The sequence below is a fragment of the Anopheles stephensi genome, chromosome X, assembly GCF_013141755.1.
Source record: "Anopheles stephensi strain Indian chromosome X, UCI_ANSTEP_V1.0, whole genome shotgun sequence".
NCBI classification, from domain to species: Eukaryota; Metazoa; Arthropoda; class Insecta; order Diptera; family Culicidae; genus Anopheles; species Anopheles stephensi.
Genome location: NC_050201.1, coordinates 218,789 through 236,025, shown reverse-complemented (window position 1 = coordinate 236,025; position 17,237 = coordinate 218,789). Strand labels below are relative to the sequence as shown.

At 42.3% G+C, this 17,237-nt stretch overlaps 2 protein-coding genes across 12 annotated transcripts in view; one reads left to right on the top strand and one right to left on the bottom strand.

Moving 5' to 3' along the window:
- LOC118510623 (double-stranded RNA-specific editase Adar-like) overlaps positions 1-17,237 on the bottom strand; it is a 136,954-nt gene that overhangs the window by 2,811 nt on the left and 116,906 nt on the right. For 9 of the 10 annotated variants that reach the window (XM_036052971.1, XM_036052701.1, XM_036053471.1 and 6 more), the window contains one exon: positions 14,926-17,204. The exons of the other annotated variant lie outside the window; for it this stretch is intronic. In XM_036052971.1, coding sequence (XP_035908864.1) covers positions 16,616-17,204 — 589 coding nt within the window. In that variant the 3' untranslated portion in view covers positions 14,926-16,615. Of the gene's footprint in view, positions 1-14,925; positions 17,205-17,237 lie in introns of those variants that run through there. 10 annotated transcript variants of the gene reach the window in all.
- Positions 1,164-7,878, top strand: LOC118511794 (NADP-dependent malic enzyme). 2 transcript variants are annotated; one of them, XM_036055362.1, is made up of 3 exons: positions 1,164-1,412; positions 3,160-3,550; positions 5,629-7,878. In XM_036055362.1, exons 1-3 carry the CDS (start codon positions 1,372-1,374, stop codon positions 7,240-7,242), a joined length of 2,046 nt encoding a protein of 681 aa, XP_035911255.1. In that variant the 5' UTR covers positions 1,164-1,371; the 3' UTR covers positions 7,243-7,878. The 2 variants fall into 2 exon arrangements, with proteins under 2 accessions (XP_035911255.1, XP_035911338.1); XM_036055445.1 differs by having other exon boundaries at positions 1,178-1,412; positions 3,163-3,550.

Here is a 17,237-nt window from a genome sequence, read left to right as displayed (position 1 = left end):
CCTATCCACCGGAATATACAACAACGCTTTCCTAGCGTTGGGCGTACAAACCTGTAACAACAGAAAGGAAAAGACTCTTGGTATGTTTTCTAACCAAGTTGCTTGTGTAACCGATTGCACATACCGAACGCAACGTGCAAAACAGCCGTGACTTTGACCGCGACTGGAAGCACCCAATTTTAATGGGGGTTCCATTCATAGCATATGGCTGGTGTATGGAGTCTTCCGCACCGCAAAGATGTGAAATTATGGAGTCACATGTATGATTCAACCGGCTGAGGTAAAAAGTGAGGAATAGACAGAGATACGGAGAGATAGAGTGAGACTGTAACTTTTCTTCACTTTGTTACTGTGCTTTTGCAACCATTAAGACATGGATTTTGCGCATCTTGAGCAATCCGTCCAACGGTCGGTGTGCAATAAATCATAGCGAATTGTGGCTTTATTGGGTATCGACGGTTTGCGCTTGGGAGAATACCAAAAAATTTGGGAAATAATTATTGAAGAAAACGTTTGTAGAAACATCCAAGAGTTAGATTTTGAATAATATGTAATTAACATTCCAGAACTTACTATCTTTCACGAGTGTAGAATTGAGACTATGATGCTTAGACTCATAGAAAATAAACTAAGAAAATTGGAAATGGTTGGTTAATTAACAATGGCTAGCCTAGAAAAAGCGCACTCCAGAATTGGGGTACATTCGCGAGGGAAGTATAAAGGTGTTTTACACATTTCGCTTTTTTCCAAAACATTCACGCGCCTTACGTAAGGACGGGTAGGCATAGGAAGGCATAGCAGAAGTCGTTCGGTCATCGTCGGTCAGAAAAGGTGAACACCAAGGAGCTGGTTCGATCTTAGTTCAGGTTTAAGCACACAAAAAAATACCGCCGCACCCTGTACGAAGGGAACCAAAAAGATAGAGAGGGAGAAAAGATAGATCGATCGCGCGACCCCACGCCTTTACCTAGTACGAACGATCACTAACGCCGTTCATGATGATGTTCTCTACGGGCCCGCCCCAGCCCAGCCCAGCCTATGCCGCCCTTACTTGACGCGGACACTTGCCGGGACCGTGGAAATGTTTTCACTTGGCTTATCAACTGCTTTCTGACGGGGCTGATCTGCTAATAATCAGCTGATTTTAGGTATCGTTGCAATAAATTAGCCACGAAGCGTGCGATCCGGCACATTGCAGTGCTACCGCTGGTCGGGAGAAGAGATTTCGCCGATAGGTTTGGCGTTTGAAGTGAACACGTGTGCGTGTGTGTGCACGTTGCAGTGGTGTGTCCGTGTGCCCGTGTTTTCGACGGTGTGTGCAAATCAGATCAGAGTGCTCCCTTCCGACTTCGCTAATCAAACCGACCCGTCATGGCAACAACCGTGTTCAACGGCTACTCAATAATTCAAAGGTAAGGTTATAGGGAAGATGTAGTGTTGTGGTGCGCCTGATTACCATGAGAACCCTTTACGAAACGGGCGGCTTTGCAAGGGCCGTACAAAAGTCAAATTTGTGTGTATGTGTTTGCCTTTCCCGATCGATCCGGATAAGGTCCCAAGAGACGAATGAAGTCTAATGGACTAAAAGTCTAGATAAACTAACCGACCCGGACCGTCCTTGGATACGATGGAAGTTTTAGTGATCATGACGTGTTTTTTTGAAAAAGGGTTTTTTGGGTTAGTTTTTTTCGGTTTATTTCTTGTGCTGTGGTCTGGTGGCTCTGACGCAGCAGTTCAAAAGCTGTGAAAAAATAAGAGCGAAAGCAATCACCATCACGCCAGGCTGAACCTTGGTTACATCGGCTCGACGGATTGCGCCAACCGTTGTTGCAGGTTTGAGCTGAGCAGCAAAAGCCAGCCAAAAAATTGCACAACCAACCAGACTTTCCGGCAGACGCTGTAAAGAAGCGCTAAAACCAAGTCAAAACAAATAAGAAAAAAACATATTCAAAGATAATTAGGGCATTAAACAGGAAGAGAAGGAGGATATTATGAGCAGAAGATCATGCGATCAGAAGATGTACATGGTTGCACATTTGAATTTAAATGAATAAATAAGTAACGTATCTTTCGTGTTATTATCAATTTAACCATAAATAGCAACAAACGACCAGGTACCAAAAGCGTCAAACTTTAATCAATTCCGCTTTGCGAGTTGACGTCGGTAGGACGAGTGGGACAAAAACGCACCCCCATATTGTTTACGTCCATTTGGTATGCTTTTATCGATGGGGAAAATTGCGTAAGCCATCAACAAAGCCAAGTGTCGAGCACTTACCAAGCGGAAAGCCAAACAAGCTCAGTAGAATTCATTTTCGCATACCTCCGGGAACACCCTTTGCATGGTTGAGCGTATGTGTGCGAACGGCGTGTAAAAAACCACGAAAGATAAGCGGATGTATGCGGTTTTCCGAAAAACTTCTGACTGACTGATTCTAAAGTGACAAGTCACGGCGGTATCGTCCCCATGTTCCATGCTCCCTGTTCAGACCCATTAACTATTCCAGTAATTCCCAACACTATCTCACCGCAACGCACTTAAGAAACATCAGATCATTGCGGTGTAGTGCGGCGTTCGTTTGGGACAACAGTACCGGAGGATCGAAACAGCACGCCAAAAAACGAAGCATAAGAAAGCAACATTGTTTGCGCACCTAACGCGTGTGTGACTTGGATCATCTGATGCCATCGGACGCTGGTGGTGGTGTGCGTTGGACGGCAGTCTGCGTGTGCGTCTCGGGGTTGCGAATGTATGGTACTATCCGCCGATAATAACTACACCAAGCTAACACACCGCACATGAGCATATGGGCTGGGTGGTGGAAAGAAAAAAAAAACTTGCGTAAGGGTGTTATCCACTTGGCGGGTGGGTTTTAAAAATAACATTTTGCGTTCGCTATTTTTTATGGGTTTTGTTGCAACTTTAAGGGTTTCATTTTACTGGCGGAAAGCTTTTTAAAACAATAACAACAACAAAATTGGTTCATCAAAAAAGACATCGTAAGTTGTATAAGGCAAGGCAGGTTAATTGCTTTCAATTGTATGGTTCTAATCAGCTCAGAGGTCGTATCGATTTTCAGTTGCTCCCTGACACCCTTTTACTTATGCTCATCTAATATTTTCGGTCTCCCCTTCTCACAAACGTGCAAACGATGACAGCAGTAGACGTCAGCCTGAAATGGATAGCAAAGCGAAGCAGGCGAAGGAAAAACCGTCCACAGCACCACGGCATCGCACAGTAGGTAATGAGCTGCAGAGCGTGAAACAACAACAGTCCCAGCGACAGCAGGAGCCTTCCCGTGTGCCGGACCGCGCCGAAGCAAACGAAGTGCCGACACAGACGACGCAACCAGGAGCCATCGGTGACACCAGCAACCGGACGATAGCAGCAGCAGGACTGACCGCAGCAACCAACAACACTACCAGCAGCAACACCATGAGCGCATCGTTCAACCGTGACCGTCTTGGGCAGTGGCCCGCTGAATCCGACGGCGAAATTGCAGGTTCAATTGCTGGCTTCGATCGACTCCGGAATGGAAAGTTCAATAAGGTAACGTTACGCGAGTGCGCCTGCGCGCGAATAAGACAAAACATTCTCTCTGTCGGCTGTCTGTTATTGTTATTATTGTTGTGCGTGTGTGTGCGTTGCTAGTTCGCGGATAAGTGTGATAAAACGTGGGATGTGCCAGGCGGTGCTATGCTCACCACTCCCAGCTTCCAAGCACATTCACCTCTCCCCCTTCCCACATTTTCCGCAGCGTGGTCATTTGCGATTGCATCTGTCGCGAAATCGCGCTGTCATCATAGTTTGTTTGATTCGCCATTGATTTCTGACTTTTTCTTGTTTTTTCCCGCACAACAGCTGTGCTGCAGAGGCATGGGCAGAAGGGATCAAATGGTAGTTTTTTTTTTCGTTTATTTATAGTGGAATCAAATGGTAGAGAGGAAATGTATTCAGTGCACTTTCCTGTCGGTGTGCATCCTTTCCTGTAGCTGAAGGTGCAAGCTGTGTCCATTGAGTGGAAACCCAACCGCGCGGGTGACCTTTCTCTCTGTTAAAGGTCATAACAATGATCAAACACTTGAGATGGATTGTTTTATCGTAGCCGCATGTTATGGTTACGATTCGTCCCAAATAGCTTGCGAAAAACACACACACGGTTTCAGTGTCAACTCTCCCCCTCTTGAAGCTTTCCGTCTGTTGGCGCGATATTTCCATTTGACCTGAAAGTGACACACGGCGGTCAAGTGAGGTCTACACGCCATTCAAGCCAACCGTCCGCAATGCCAACCAACGGCCGTTTGTCTCACACTCTCACGCGGACGCAAAAAAGCATATTCCCCCCGCCAAGAATCGCGTCGCGTCCTTTACTTGTCCGATGTATGAATGGCTGGTTCAATTACGCGAATCGGACGTTTGTCTTGAGAGTATGCGTTTCTGACCCTGCTTAATGGCAGTCCAGAACGAATAGTTAAAGCTTGTTTGACGCAAATAGCCAAGATGTTCCCGGGGATGTTTCAATGGCTGATAGAGGTGCAGTAGTGGCATAAAAACAGGACACACGTTAGTAATCGACCACAAAAAAATGTTTCTACGGTGTGGATTGGCAGTGAAATTATTATGGTAGCAAAAACGCGTCTCATGCTCTGTTTGGTTATGTCAGGTGTCAATTATATTTTCCTGGAAAACCACATTTAACTTTCCAATCATGAAGCCTGAAACGTAGGCCTCATTCGAAGAATTCTAAAACACCATCGGGCTTTCCATTTCATTTCTGGCCTATATTCACGTACTACCCGCTCCGTAGGATGATGAAATGGGTCACAGCCATCGTGGCGGACGATGAATCATTGACAAATCTATAGCTGCTGCGTATGCCCTTGGATTACTAGAGCAGCATTCAAGCGCACATATACACACAAGGCTGAACAGCTGATCCTATGCGTTGCGTTCCACATCACGTGCATCTGTACGGAAATTGTGGAACCACCTGCGCGTCATCGCGCAATCCATCCCCGAGGGGCTAGCGAAACCGAGGGCGTGCTATGCTCTAGCATTGAATGGATCAGTTCAGCTTATGCTGAGCTATTTCGCAGTTCATGTCTAGTTAAAATCTGGGTTTTTTCAGCAGGTTGGGTAAGTGGCCTTCCCCACCGAGTGGATCTTTGTGATTATTTTCAAATGAGTAAATGGGTACCTTCTTTTCATTCATTCTTGTTCCAAATCTAATCGATAATAGTCACGTTGCACGTCGGTGCCATTAGGATGCTCATATTATCTGTGATGGTGTCATTGTCGCATCCCGGTATATGATGAAGGAATGTTTAATGCCGTTTGACAATTGAATGGAGGATGACGAAATTGTTGTAGGACGTTGTCTTAAACTACTTTTGCGACAGAAAGCTTTTTTCGTGCAGATAATCATCTTGTTTATTCCACCCCGCATACCACCACAGATAAGATTACTGTGGATGACACTCAATTAAGCATCTCTCCATTAAAGAGGAATATCTCTTGTCTGGATGTAGTACAAAAATCGTTCGATTAAATTAGTAATAGTCGATTGGATGTTTTGGTGAACGGTTATGACCTCAATTTCGTAACTTTCCCTTTTACCTACCTTGCAGGGTCTGTCCTTCAGCATCGAGGAGCGACAGGTGCTGGGCATCCACGGACTGATGCCGGCGGTCGTCCGCACGGAGGAGGACCAGGTGAAGCACTCGATGGAGCTGCTGAAGCACTATAACGATCCGCTTAACAAGTACATCTACCTGATGGGTCTGCTGGATCGAAATGAGCGTCTGTTCTACCGCGTGTTGGCGTCTAACATCGGCGAAATGATGCCGCTCGTGTACACACCAACGGTTGGGCTCGCGTGCCAGAAGTACAGCCTGATTTTCCAGCAACCGAAGGGCATGTACATCACGATCAACGACAAGGGGCACGTGTACGAGGTGTTAAAAAATTGGCCAGAAAGCGACGTGCGCGCGATCGTGGTAACGGATGGTGAGCGCATACTTGGGCTCGGAGATCTCGGCGCGAACGGAATGGGTATACCGGTGGGCAAGTTGGCCCTCTACACGGCACTCGCCGGGATCAAGCCGAGCCAGTGCCTGCCGGTGACGCTGGACGTCGGTACCAACACGCAGAGCATCTTGGACGATCCGCTGTACGTGGGGCTGCGGCACCGTCGTGTCACCGGCTCGGCGTACGATGAATTCGTACAGGAGTTTATGGAGGCGGCCGTACGTCGGTTCGGTCGCAACTGTCTGATCCAGTTCGAGGACTTTGCCAACTCGAACGCGTTTCGATTTCTGGACCAGTATCGAAACGATTACTGTACGTTCAACGACGACATCCAGGGTACGGCGTCGGTAGCAGTAGCTGGACTGCTTGCCTCATTGCGAATCACTCGCACGAAGCTGGCAGAGAACCGTGTACTGTTCCAAGGTGCAGGTGAGGCTGCGCTAGGCATTGCCGAACTATGCGTGATGGCGATGAAGCGTGACGGATTGAGTGAGGAAGAGGCCCGCCAACGTATCTGGCTTGTCGACAGTAAAGGACTGATTGTGAAGGACCGTCCTGCCGGTGGAATTAGTGGCCACAAGCATCACTTTGCGCACGAGCACGCACCAGTCGATACGCTGGTGGAAGCCGTCAGAGAGCTGAAGCCAACCATCCTGATCGGTGCAGCTGCCATTGCTGGTGCGTTCACGCCGGAAGTGTTGCGCACGATGGCGTCCAACAACGAACGGCCCGTTATTTTCGCCCTCTCGAATCCAACCAGCAAAGCCGAATGTACCGCGGAACAGGCGTACGAACACACGGACGGACGGGCCGTATTTGCGTCCGGCTCTCCGTTTGCTCCGGTTACGTTCGGCGACAAGACGTTCTACCCGGGCCAGGGCAACAATTCGTATATCTTCCCAGGTGTAGCGCTTGGAGTGCTGTGTGCCGGTGCGTCCACCATTCCGGAGGAGATATTCCTGTTGTCCGCGCAGCGGTTGGCCGAAATCGTCACAGACGAAGATCTGGCTCGGGGCAGTCTGTATCCGCCGCTGGAAAACATCAAGGACTGCTCGATCAAGATCGCCACACACATCATGGATTATGCGTACGCAGAAGGATTGGCCTGCACGAAACCGGAACCGGAAGACAAGGAGGCGTTCGTGCGCGCCCAGATGTATGACGCGAGCTACAAATCAGCCGTCCCGTCAGTGTACACATGGCCGAAGTTGTAAGGACCTTGAACCCTGCCGTGTCTGCGTGTTTTTGTTTTGTTTGTTGTCATGATTTCCTCCTTGTGGTGTTACTCTATGGGCCTCTCTTGTGGCGGTGTTAGGACTCTGGATTGTTATAATTGTTTTTAAACTTTTTTTGTATGTCTTGGTGGTTTTTGTTTAATAACCGTAGAATTTACTTTCACCTTTGAACGGCAAGCAGTTTTCTGTGTATAACACATCAGCACTTGTTGACTTCAGAAGTGAAGAAAAACAACACATATTCACACACATCCGCAAGCAAAGCTGTTCACTCAAAAAGCAAAACAAAAATTAAATAAATTAAGCACTATTGATGTTGTAGTGAGATTAAGGTTGGTTAAAAAGATTTCACGGCCTTCACAGAATCATAAATTGTCTTCGTGGAACTATGTTCTCTGCTCTCGTTCCATATAAAACAAAATGCGGAAAAGTAAGAAAAACAAAACAAAAATAATTAATGTCCAAACTTACAACACCATTTCATCAACTCTCCCTCTCCAGTGTCCATTCCTTTAATCCCCATTTCCCCACTATCACACATTTATATACAAAATATATCTCGTACATGTTTATCGAAGTGAAAGTGATAATAAAATGTGTAAACTATATGGCTAAGCACGTGTTAGTTATCTGTCTTTTTGTATCTAAATGTCTGGTCCGTCCGATATGTTTGCTGCATGCTTCAATCTCAACCGAAACTCGTTTACCACAACAATAATCGATGTTACATCCCGCTCTGGTTCACTGTGTACGCGCGTTCATTAATAATATTTGATATGGCTGAACTTGAACTTGAACATCGGTTGGAAGGTGAGTAAAGTTTCGATTAGAGAAACACCGTGTTAGGATGTTGGTTAGGATTTAATGCGGTGTTGATCTAGGTCAACTTGATTGGAATTGTTATCGGATTAATGAGCCCCTGGGTTGAAGGTTAACGTTACGTTAGTTTGACCATGTTGACGATTCCGAAGGAAAGAGAAAAAAATCGCCCTCAGCATAGACAACACTCCACGAGATTCGAACGCTGCGAGCATTCAAATGGAAGTCTTCTTCTTCCTTGGCACTACAACCTCGAGAGGTCTCGGCCTGCCATTTCTGGCTTTCTGTGACTAGCTTTAACCCGTAGCAGGGTAATCAGTCCTGCGTATGGGAAAGTGGTCTGGATGGGATTTGAACGATCCTGCCGTGTGAAGATCGAGGCCGTTATCGATTCGACAACCGGTCCGCTTTCCATTAGTAGAGCTCGCAGAAGGATCATGATTCAATATAAAACCACCGGTAGAATGAATACTTCATCATTCTGTTCTAGGTTTCGAATCATAGCCGGTGTGATTTTTATGAGGTAAAGCACTAATTTGGATGTGAGCGTCGAATCGAACCGCGATGTAAGGAATCCGCGCTGAGGGCGATTATCTTAGCTGCAAGTTATATTTTTTAATTCAAATTTACAATTTACAACTTTTAGCAATCGAATGACATATCAATCATTTCGATACGTCAACTCAACCCTGAGATATAAGCCCAAAGGCCAGGTGTCAAATTTAGCCCGCACATCATATATATATATTGGAATATTATATATTATATATATTATATTATATTATATATATTGGCAATATATATATATATATATATATTGCTTACTTACCGTCTTGGTCTGCTGTAGAATTCCTCAATACCACTTACGGTCTAGCGTTGTCGTCCTCAGCACGGATTTCGTTCACCGAGATTCGGGCGATGCTCACTTCTTATTCTCTTAAAAACACGCCTGCTTTGATATAACACCTCTGGTAAAGTGATGATACTCATTGGACCGGTGGATTTGCATCGTAGCAGGGGTTTTTTTTTTTTGGGTAAAAGTTAGTTGTTAAGTCCGTGCTAAGGAGGCGTCTATAAAGTCTACGCTTTTTCCGTCTAATTGTAGTGTAGTGGGGGTCGGCGGCAGTCAACTTCTTTGCTCCATATCTGGATGTAAAAAAAACTAAAACTTAACAGACATAAAGAAAACACTACAATGCAAAACCACTATCCGCGGTATGAAATTTTCTCAGAAACGTTGCTATATTTTATTTCATAACCATTTTACAATAGTGAGAATTGACTTTTTTTAAAAAGCTTGTATGATCAAACTGTTGTTCTGTTAGTACAAGTTATCCGTGCCCATGGCCAGGTCGCGCATGGGTGTAGTTGTTCGCAAAATTGATCTATGTTTTTATTATTCGGATGCAAAACTAACTGACTGATTCGTTTTAATCGTTGTGTACGAGTTAAGAAGGTAATGGATAATATTAGTTTGCTAGCATTTGCGTTAAGTGAACTGCATGTCCCCGTTTGCCTTGCACGTGTGCTGTGTGCGTGTGCGTGTGTCTCTGCCTAAACACGCGCAGAGAGGGCTTGCAGTTTTGCTGTCCTTTCGTATACAAGTTCTGCGCAAAATTAGATCACACAGCCACACACACACAATACACACACGAGTGTGCTGGCGACAACGGGATGTGGGTCCTTTCTGTCGGGGGTTATTGAAGGCAAGGTTATTATTGTATGGGGAGAGAGAGAAATATGGTGAAGAAAATGCGCGTACCATACTTTTTATGAGGTTATTAGTTTTTTGTTGCGTGGTTGGTTGATCGTGAGCAAGTGTGAGGGAAAATGTACATATATTTATGTGTATATGTATTACGTTTGCAAATTTCATTTCAGCAGTATATTTCATCGTGACAACGAGAAAAACTGGTATTAATATCGTTTAGGGAAGAAAATGTTCTCGGTTTGCGAGAGGTTTTTTGCGTTTTAGATTTGTTTTGTTACTGCTTTGCGTTAAAATTCTACTAATTTAATCTATAGAAACTCCCTAGCACACAGAAAAGAACAATAACACAAATGCATTTAATGTAAGATCGTGAGAATTTACATTTTATCAGCGGAAAAGTAATCGGAAAAAGTGGGTAAAACGGGGGGAAAATGGTGAACCAATTCGCCACTTTCATTTTGTTTTACCCTGTATCCACCACACCGTCATGGTCTGGGATGGTGGTGTAAAAAATGAACAAAAACATGTTACATATTAATCTGAACAGTTCGATGCACACGTATATGACATTCTGCTAATTTTGTGACGCGTAAACAACACGCAAAAAAAAGGAAAATCTAAACGTTTTGTCAACTTTTTCTGGAATACACCACGGTCTAAAGCACGGAAACGGTTAAAATACTATTGCAGTGGTAGTACCAGTGTGTAGTGTTGTAACCTGTTGTAGGCTAGTAGGAATATTAATAGTAGTTGTAAATAGTAGATGGTGTAGTGATGTTAAATAATAGCTACGCTATCCCTGTACGCTGCAACATTCGGGTTAGAAATGGGGAGAAATTCTGATTAAAATCATCCTCTGTTAACCGTTATCAAAAACCAACACAACAGAGCAAAAACAGAACTCTAACGCTGGTGGCACAGCTGCATCGTACGGTTTTTTCGTCGTACGGTTCTTCAAATTTTGTATGAGATTTGAGAGTTGGTCGTCGTAAGATGGAAACAAAAAAAAAATGTTTCCATCTTACGACAGAAATCTTAAGCCTTGGCCATCTGTCAAATCCCACTTAACTTTGGGAAAACCGAACGAAAACCGAAAAAACCGTACGATGGAGCTTTGTCACCAGCCTAACCGGCACAGTTAGGCCTTAGCTTAATTGGAGTGATGTGAAAATGTCCTTTAACTGTACTTTCCCCAACCCCATTTTGTTTCCTATTTGTTTGAATATAGGTGCACACCACCAGCGGGTGCGCTTAACTAACTGTTCTTCCTTTTAATTCTCGATATTTACAGCAGGTTTTTTGCCTTGTTACTTCCTTTATTGTAGGATGTTTTTTATTATCACTGACTGCGGGCACCACCAAATGATAGTTCGTTGCATTTTTTTGTTTGTTTGTTTTTCTTGTTTTGTGTGTTTGTTTGTGTTGTTATCATGAGGGAGTTTGACTGATACTTACAAATCTATTTAAGATGCACATAGATGGTGTTCACTGTAAAACGGCACTGTTTTCTCTCTGGATGCTAACATTTAACCTGAGCGCTATTGCCCTTTGTTCCGTTTTTTCCGTCTTATTTTGCTTGTTTTGTTTTTGCTGTCTCACTTGCGTGGATCCCTTCCTTTACATGCTTTGACTTCGAGAAGAAGGGACACCAAATTTGCGAACATTGCTTTTTTTCTGGTACAGGGTTAATACTTGATAAATCAATTGTAGCAATCGGCGCACCATATGTTCGAGACTTTCGGACCTTAGGTGAACAAACTATTTCTACATCGCTTCCTGTTTCATCCATCCTTTCTAGTGGGTAATAATTATTGCGAAGTTAACTAATACTATGAAACTGTTATACTAGCGCATGGGATATGGGTAATTTTCGTTTCTCCTTACATTCCAACCAAAATATCGTAACAGTCCGTTCTTTGAGACCCAAAACAAAAAAATTAAGAAGAAATACACAACACGCACAGATCAAAATCAAACAACCGATACTTTAGGTAAGCTTGTGTACGGAAAGTGAAAGCATTAATTTTACTATTTCTCTCTATCCTTCAAGTACCTTACGAACCCAACAAGCATAAGTCTACAAGTACACACAAGTACAAGTATATGGGTAATTTTCGTTTCTCCTTACATTCCAACCAAAATATCGTAACAGTCCGTTCTTTGAGACCCAAAACAAAAAAATTAAGAAGAAATACACAACACGCACAGATCAAAATCAAACAACCGATACTTTAGGTAAGCTTGTGTACGGAAAGTGAAAGCATTAATTTTACTATTTCTCTCTATCCTTCAAGTACCTTACGAACCCAACAAGCATAAGTCTACAAGTACACACAACCAGCGTTTTCACCTCCTATTCTGTTTCGCGCAACCGTTTAAGACAAAGAAGATTTTCTGATCACTTATGTGTTTTTTTTTTGCTTTTTAGGTAATACACAATATTTTGCACTTGTTTTTCCTTCCTTCCTCCATCATTTTCCATTCCCATTCCTTCACTCTTTGTCCGTCGGTAAAGTGTTAGCAAATCAACCAGGCCGTAGTAACAGTAACTAACCGGTTATATCTAACAAATCAAATCAGCCAATAAATATTTTGAGCATCGTTTTACTTATTGCTTTCGTTATTGCAATACTATTCCGATGTACACACAGGATGCAATATTGCTCAATGTTTTTGCCTGTAACCCGTCTTGTGTATCGAAAAGCAAATATGCTACTTTCTATCCTAACTGTGTATCTGTCTGTGTGTCTGTATATATATATATATATATATATATATATATATATATATATATATATATATATATATATATATATATATATATATATATATATATATATACTTTTGCCTTTAGTTTTTAGCTTTCCAAATTGTCGAAACAAGCAGCACCACAACTTTTTACCTTTAACTGTGCTCAAATTTAGCTTCTTATGTTTTCCTTTTTGAAAACGAACAAATGCCCAACAAATGTCCATCCTCGGTCGCTTCTTCTTTTTTTCATCACACAAAAGCCAAACCAGCCAACTTACACATGCACAGTTTTGCACAGACAGCACTGCAGAAGCCTTTTGTATGGTTATTTTTACTCATATGTATCCTTGCTAGTGGCAAAATTATTTCCATTGGGATTTTTTCCCTCACAAATTTAGCATGATTCTTTTCTTTGTTTGTTTGATTCACAGAATGCCATGGCGATTTAGGGAAACCAAAGTAATTACAAAACATTCAAAAATAGCAGCCAAGCCCTGATACACGTGCGCCTTTATAAAATCGTATCAATGTGCTAAATTCTCAATATTCAGTTTTGTTTTACTTTTAGGCTAAATTTTAGTTCTGTCCAAAATTCATAACAAACGCGCACAACTTTTAATGACAAAGATTTTCACTGTTGTTTCCAACCAAGTTTCGTAATATGAATAAACGCAATTCAAAGTTGGTCTAAATAAAAAAAAATGCTACGATTTACCTAAAACATAGAGAGAAATTGGGATTTTTTTATCAAACCCTGTTATCCTCCGATATTGTACAAACAGAATTGCACTTCACAATAATTTCTGCTATTCCGTTCGGTTTTTGTACGGCAGTCTCAAAAAAAGAAAAAGAAGAAAAAGCAAATCTTAATATGTACATAAATACGTTACTAGCAAGCTGTTCTGTTGCGAGATTTTAATGTGAGTCGTTGTGGGCTATTCTTCTTAGTCCAATAAATTCGTCAATCAACTTAACTTTACGCAATGCAAAAATTCCCAATTTTCAATTTCAATCTTAACGTAATGACAAGGATGTCGCTCAGCACCTTACCACAATTGATAAAATAAATAGCTTTTTGACAAACTATTTTTTTAATGATGCGCTTTTCCAATTATGTTTCCGGTTTTACACGATGCAGCTGACCATCTATCGCTTATGACCAGGCCTTTCAAAACTATTTTTGCTTGATTTTGTTTCGTTTTTTCTTCCCACCGATTTCCATTTACTATTTGAATTATTCAGGTAATGCCCGTCCTTATAGCGTTATTTGTGTGAGTGTGTGTCTGCATGTATTAAGAATCGTCGAAAATACCATACGTCAAGATACATATACACAATGCAAGTGCTGTCTCCCTTTTCTATCTTGTAATTGCGAATGCAATCGAGCAAATGAGAGACAAAAACACGGCATAACTTTTTTGGGTTCGGGCCCTAAACTAAGATGATGTTAATAAATTATCGTAGTAATATTGTAACTTACGCTAAAATACGTATTTGTGTTATTCCTGTGTTAACGAATACAAACGTTGCATCACATAATGTTTTAATAGACGTGTGTGTGTGTGTGTGTGTGTGTGTGTGTGTGTGTGTGTGTGTGTGTGTGTGTGTGTGTGTGTGTGTGTGTGTGTGTGTGTGTGTGTGTGTGTGTGTGTGTGTGTGTGTGTGTGTGTGTGTGTGTGTGTGTGGTGTTGTGTGTGTGTATTTAATAATACATACATCGTTCAGCAGAGCATTAGTCCTGTTTATGCTTGGATGGGGTATAGAAAGCGGAGGGAGGGGTGTGTAGTTTGTTTTAGAGAAGTAGCATGTGAGTTGTTTGAGACTGTATAAGCCATACTGATGATTTGTTAATTGACATCAAAATCACTCACACACAAGACGCACAACTACTCGTTCTGCGCCATTTTCCGGGTTTCCTTTCTCGTGGGCGTTATGTGTGCACCCAAAACGGATTAAATATGCAGTCTCAATTGTACAGGCGCGTACGGTGTTGTGCGACAGTACCGGATTTGCAGCAAATTCATTTTCAAATGAACAACAATTTTTTTTTGTCCATAATATCAAACAGAATTACACTCAATATACGTCCCTATTCGGAAAACACGGGACAGTTTTCGTAAAGGGTGTGTTGGTATGTGTGTATGTGCGTGTTCAATTGATTGGCGCAGGTATGGCCTAAAGTTTTGATTAAGAATGTATAAATTATACGTCTGGTGTTAAGTAGTTCGAAACAATTTAATGTGACATGGGAGGAGGATTAGAGCGTTACCTCTTCTATTATGAATAGACTTATTTAAATTCATATATGGCTTAACAGACCGGTTTTGGGTAATTGATAATAATAGTAATAATAATAATAATAATAATAATAAAAGCACTAATTATCGTCACTGTAATTTGAATGTCCTTGATTTTATGCATAGGTGCTCAGGGCGCTCTATAGTTTTGTTAAAACATTCTTGTTACGAAATCACAATGTAATGTAAATGTAAGCAAATGCTATGGTCGCCGACACCTTTTTGCTTAATGTTTCTTTGTTCCTTCCTTAAATCAACAGCATGGTACTATCGTTTCTTCTCTGGTCACAATCGCTTATTAACGCTCCAAAAAATACTATCTATAGCTACTACCATATTCATATTTGTATGTGTGTGTTCGTGAGAGTGTATACAATAGGTAGGACTGCAGCATTTCCGTTTATCGATAGCTTTGCTTACGGTAAATAAAGCTAATGAGGAGTACCAACATCCTCGCCCCTAACTAACAGTTGACATGCGAACCGATGCGATCTAATAATTAGAAGATTAAACGATTGATCGACACTATTATAGATCAATAAAATGATCAAATTCAGTATGAAGTCGTGATAAACAAATTTCACAATTTGCTACGTCACTAGCAGCTGCTGCTAACCCCAAAAATCTTAGCACGATACACGCGTAGCGAGTGTGTCACAAAATTTGAATATATATCTTTCTTTCACCCACATCTATTTACATATCAGTACTGATAATCAGTGTTTCTTCTCGCATATTGAAGAATTATTGAATTAACCTATCTTTTCTTTTATATGTAGCTATATTAACGAACATGTCATTAACGTATGACTAATCGATCCATCCGTCTACAAAGATGGTGCAAAACAACCGATACAGAAAAGAAGGAAATAATAAATATAAATATCGAGTATTTTGCTCACAATTGCTTCTATCTTGCGTTTCTTTTTCCGCATATTTGATTAAGAGATATTTGTTATGAGCTACGGGGCAGAATTATTTATAAAAAGCAACAAAACTAAACTTGAGATCGTTAACGAAATCAAAGCACGATCAAACTGTCGTGGGGTCACTCTCCAAACCATCAATTCAATGCGTTTTTGGCAAGCGCAAAGGCATATGGGTATGATCATAGGGTTACTGTTGCCATTGCAAATGAAACGGTCTAATTGCGGCACCACTGACAACCTTTTTCACACCAAAATTGTTTTGTAGTGTCGAAAGGAGACGAAATACTACCATATACTACTACACAATAGAGAAGCTATAACCAGTCTCATAGTATTGCCTCACCCTCTTTTCCGGGAACCCGGGGAGGGGATGCACAAATTTTATAGACAAGAATCGTTTCTTTTTAAGATTCTTAAGCTATTACGTACACGATGATACTATGTCTTTCAATACCAAAAAAAAACGCGCAAAACGCAACAAAATCGTTAAATATAAAAAAAAAACAGATAAACATAAAAAGAAAATGCAACGGATAGATACGAAATTGGTAAAATCATGTTTGCTGCTTGGTATTTTTCCACCAAAAATCTCCATCAACATCATCCATCATCGCGCTCAACGCTGCACACACGCACATATTCGGCGTCATCCTTACTATTTATAAGAAAGTTTCGAATCACAAAACGAACAAGTGGAAACACTAGCGCCGCTTAAACTAACTACCTGAAGAACTGCTAGAATTGTTATTACGCTCTACGGAAGTGTTGCTGCTAGCACTGTTGCTATCGATATACCCTCCTATCGACGCATAGTTGCGCTGCTTGCTGGCGAACTTGACATGATGTCATTTGGAGTGATTTCCAATGGAAGAAACATTACCTACCAGGGAGGTGGTGGTGGTGGTGTTGGTGGTAGTGTTGCCCGTCCCATCGGTTGGCATTGGCACTGTTTGGGGTTGGTTAGCGTACGGCGGTGGTCCATCGCTGTCCTTCGCGACAATCAGCGTAAACTGGTCCTGTTCGATCGGTTTCTTGAGCCATTCGCCCAAATCCTCCTTGCTGAACGCGGAAAACAGTTCGCGCTTTGCCTGCTGATACTCGCCGACGGACATTTTCGTCTCAAAGTAGGTTGGCTTCACTTCGCGGCACGGTATGCCTGGCAGTCGGGCAATAACGGTTGAATAGCGCTGGTAGAACGATTGTTTCGACAGCCGGGACATCTTGTTTGTGTTGGTGTTGTTGTTGATCAGCTTGCCGGTGAAGGAGTTGACGATCTCCACCTCGGTACCATTAGTGATCCAATTAATACTAAAGTTTGGCGGTTTCGTTTGATTCCGCGATTCGGCCGACGTCATGAGCGCTAGCTTCGGTTTGTTTAGACGGTACGGTGGGGGAAGCCCCTGTATGGCACTCTCTATCCTTCCACAAATAGCTCTAAATAAACACATACACACACATACAATAGAC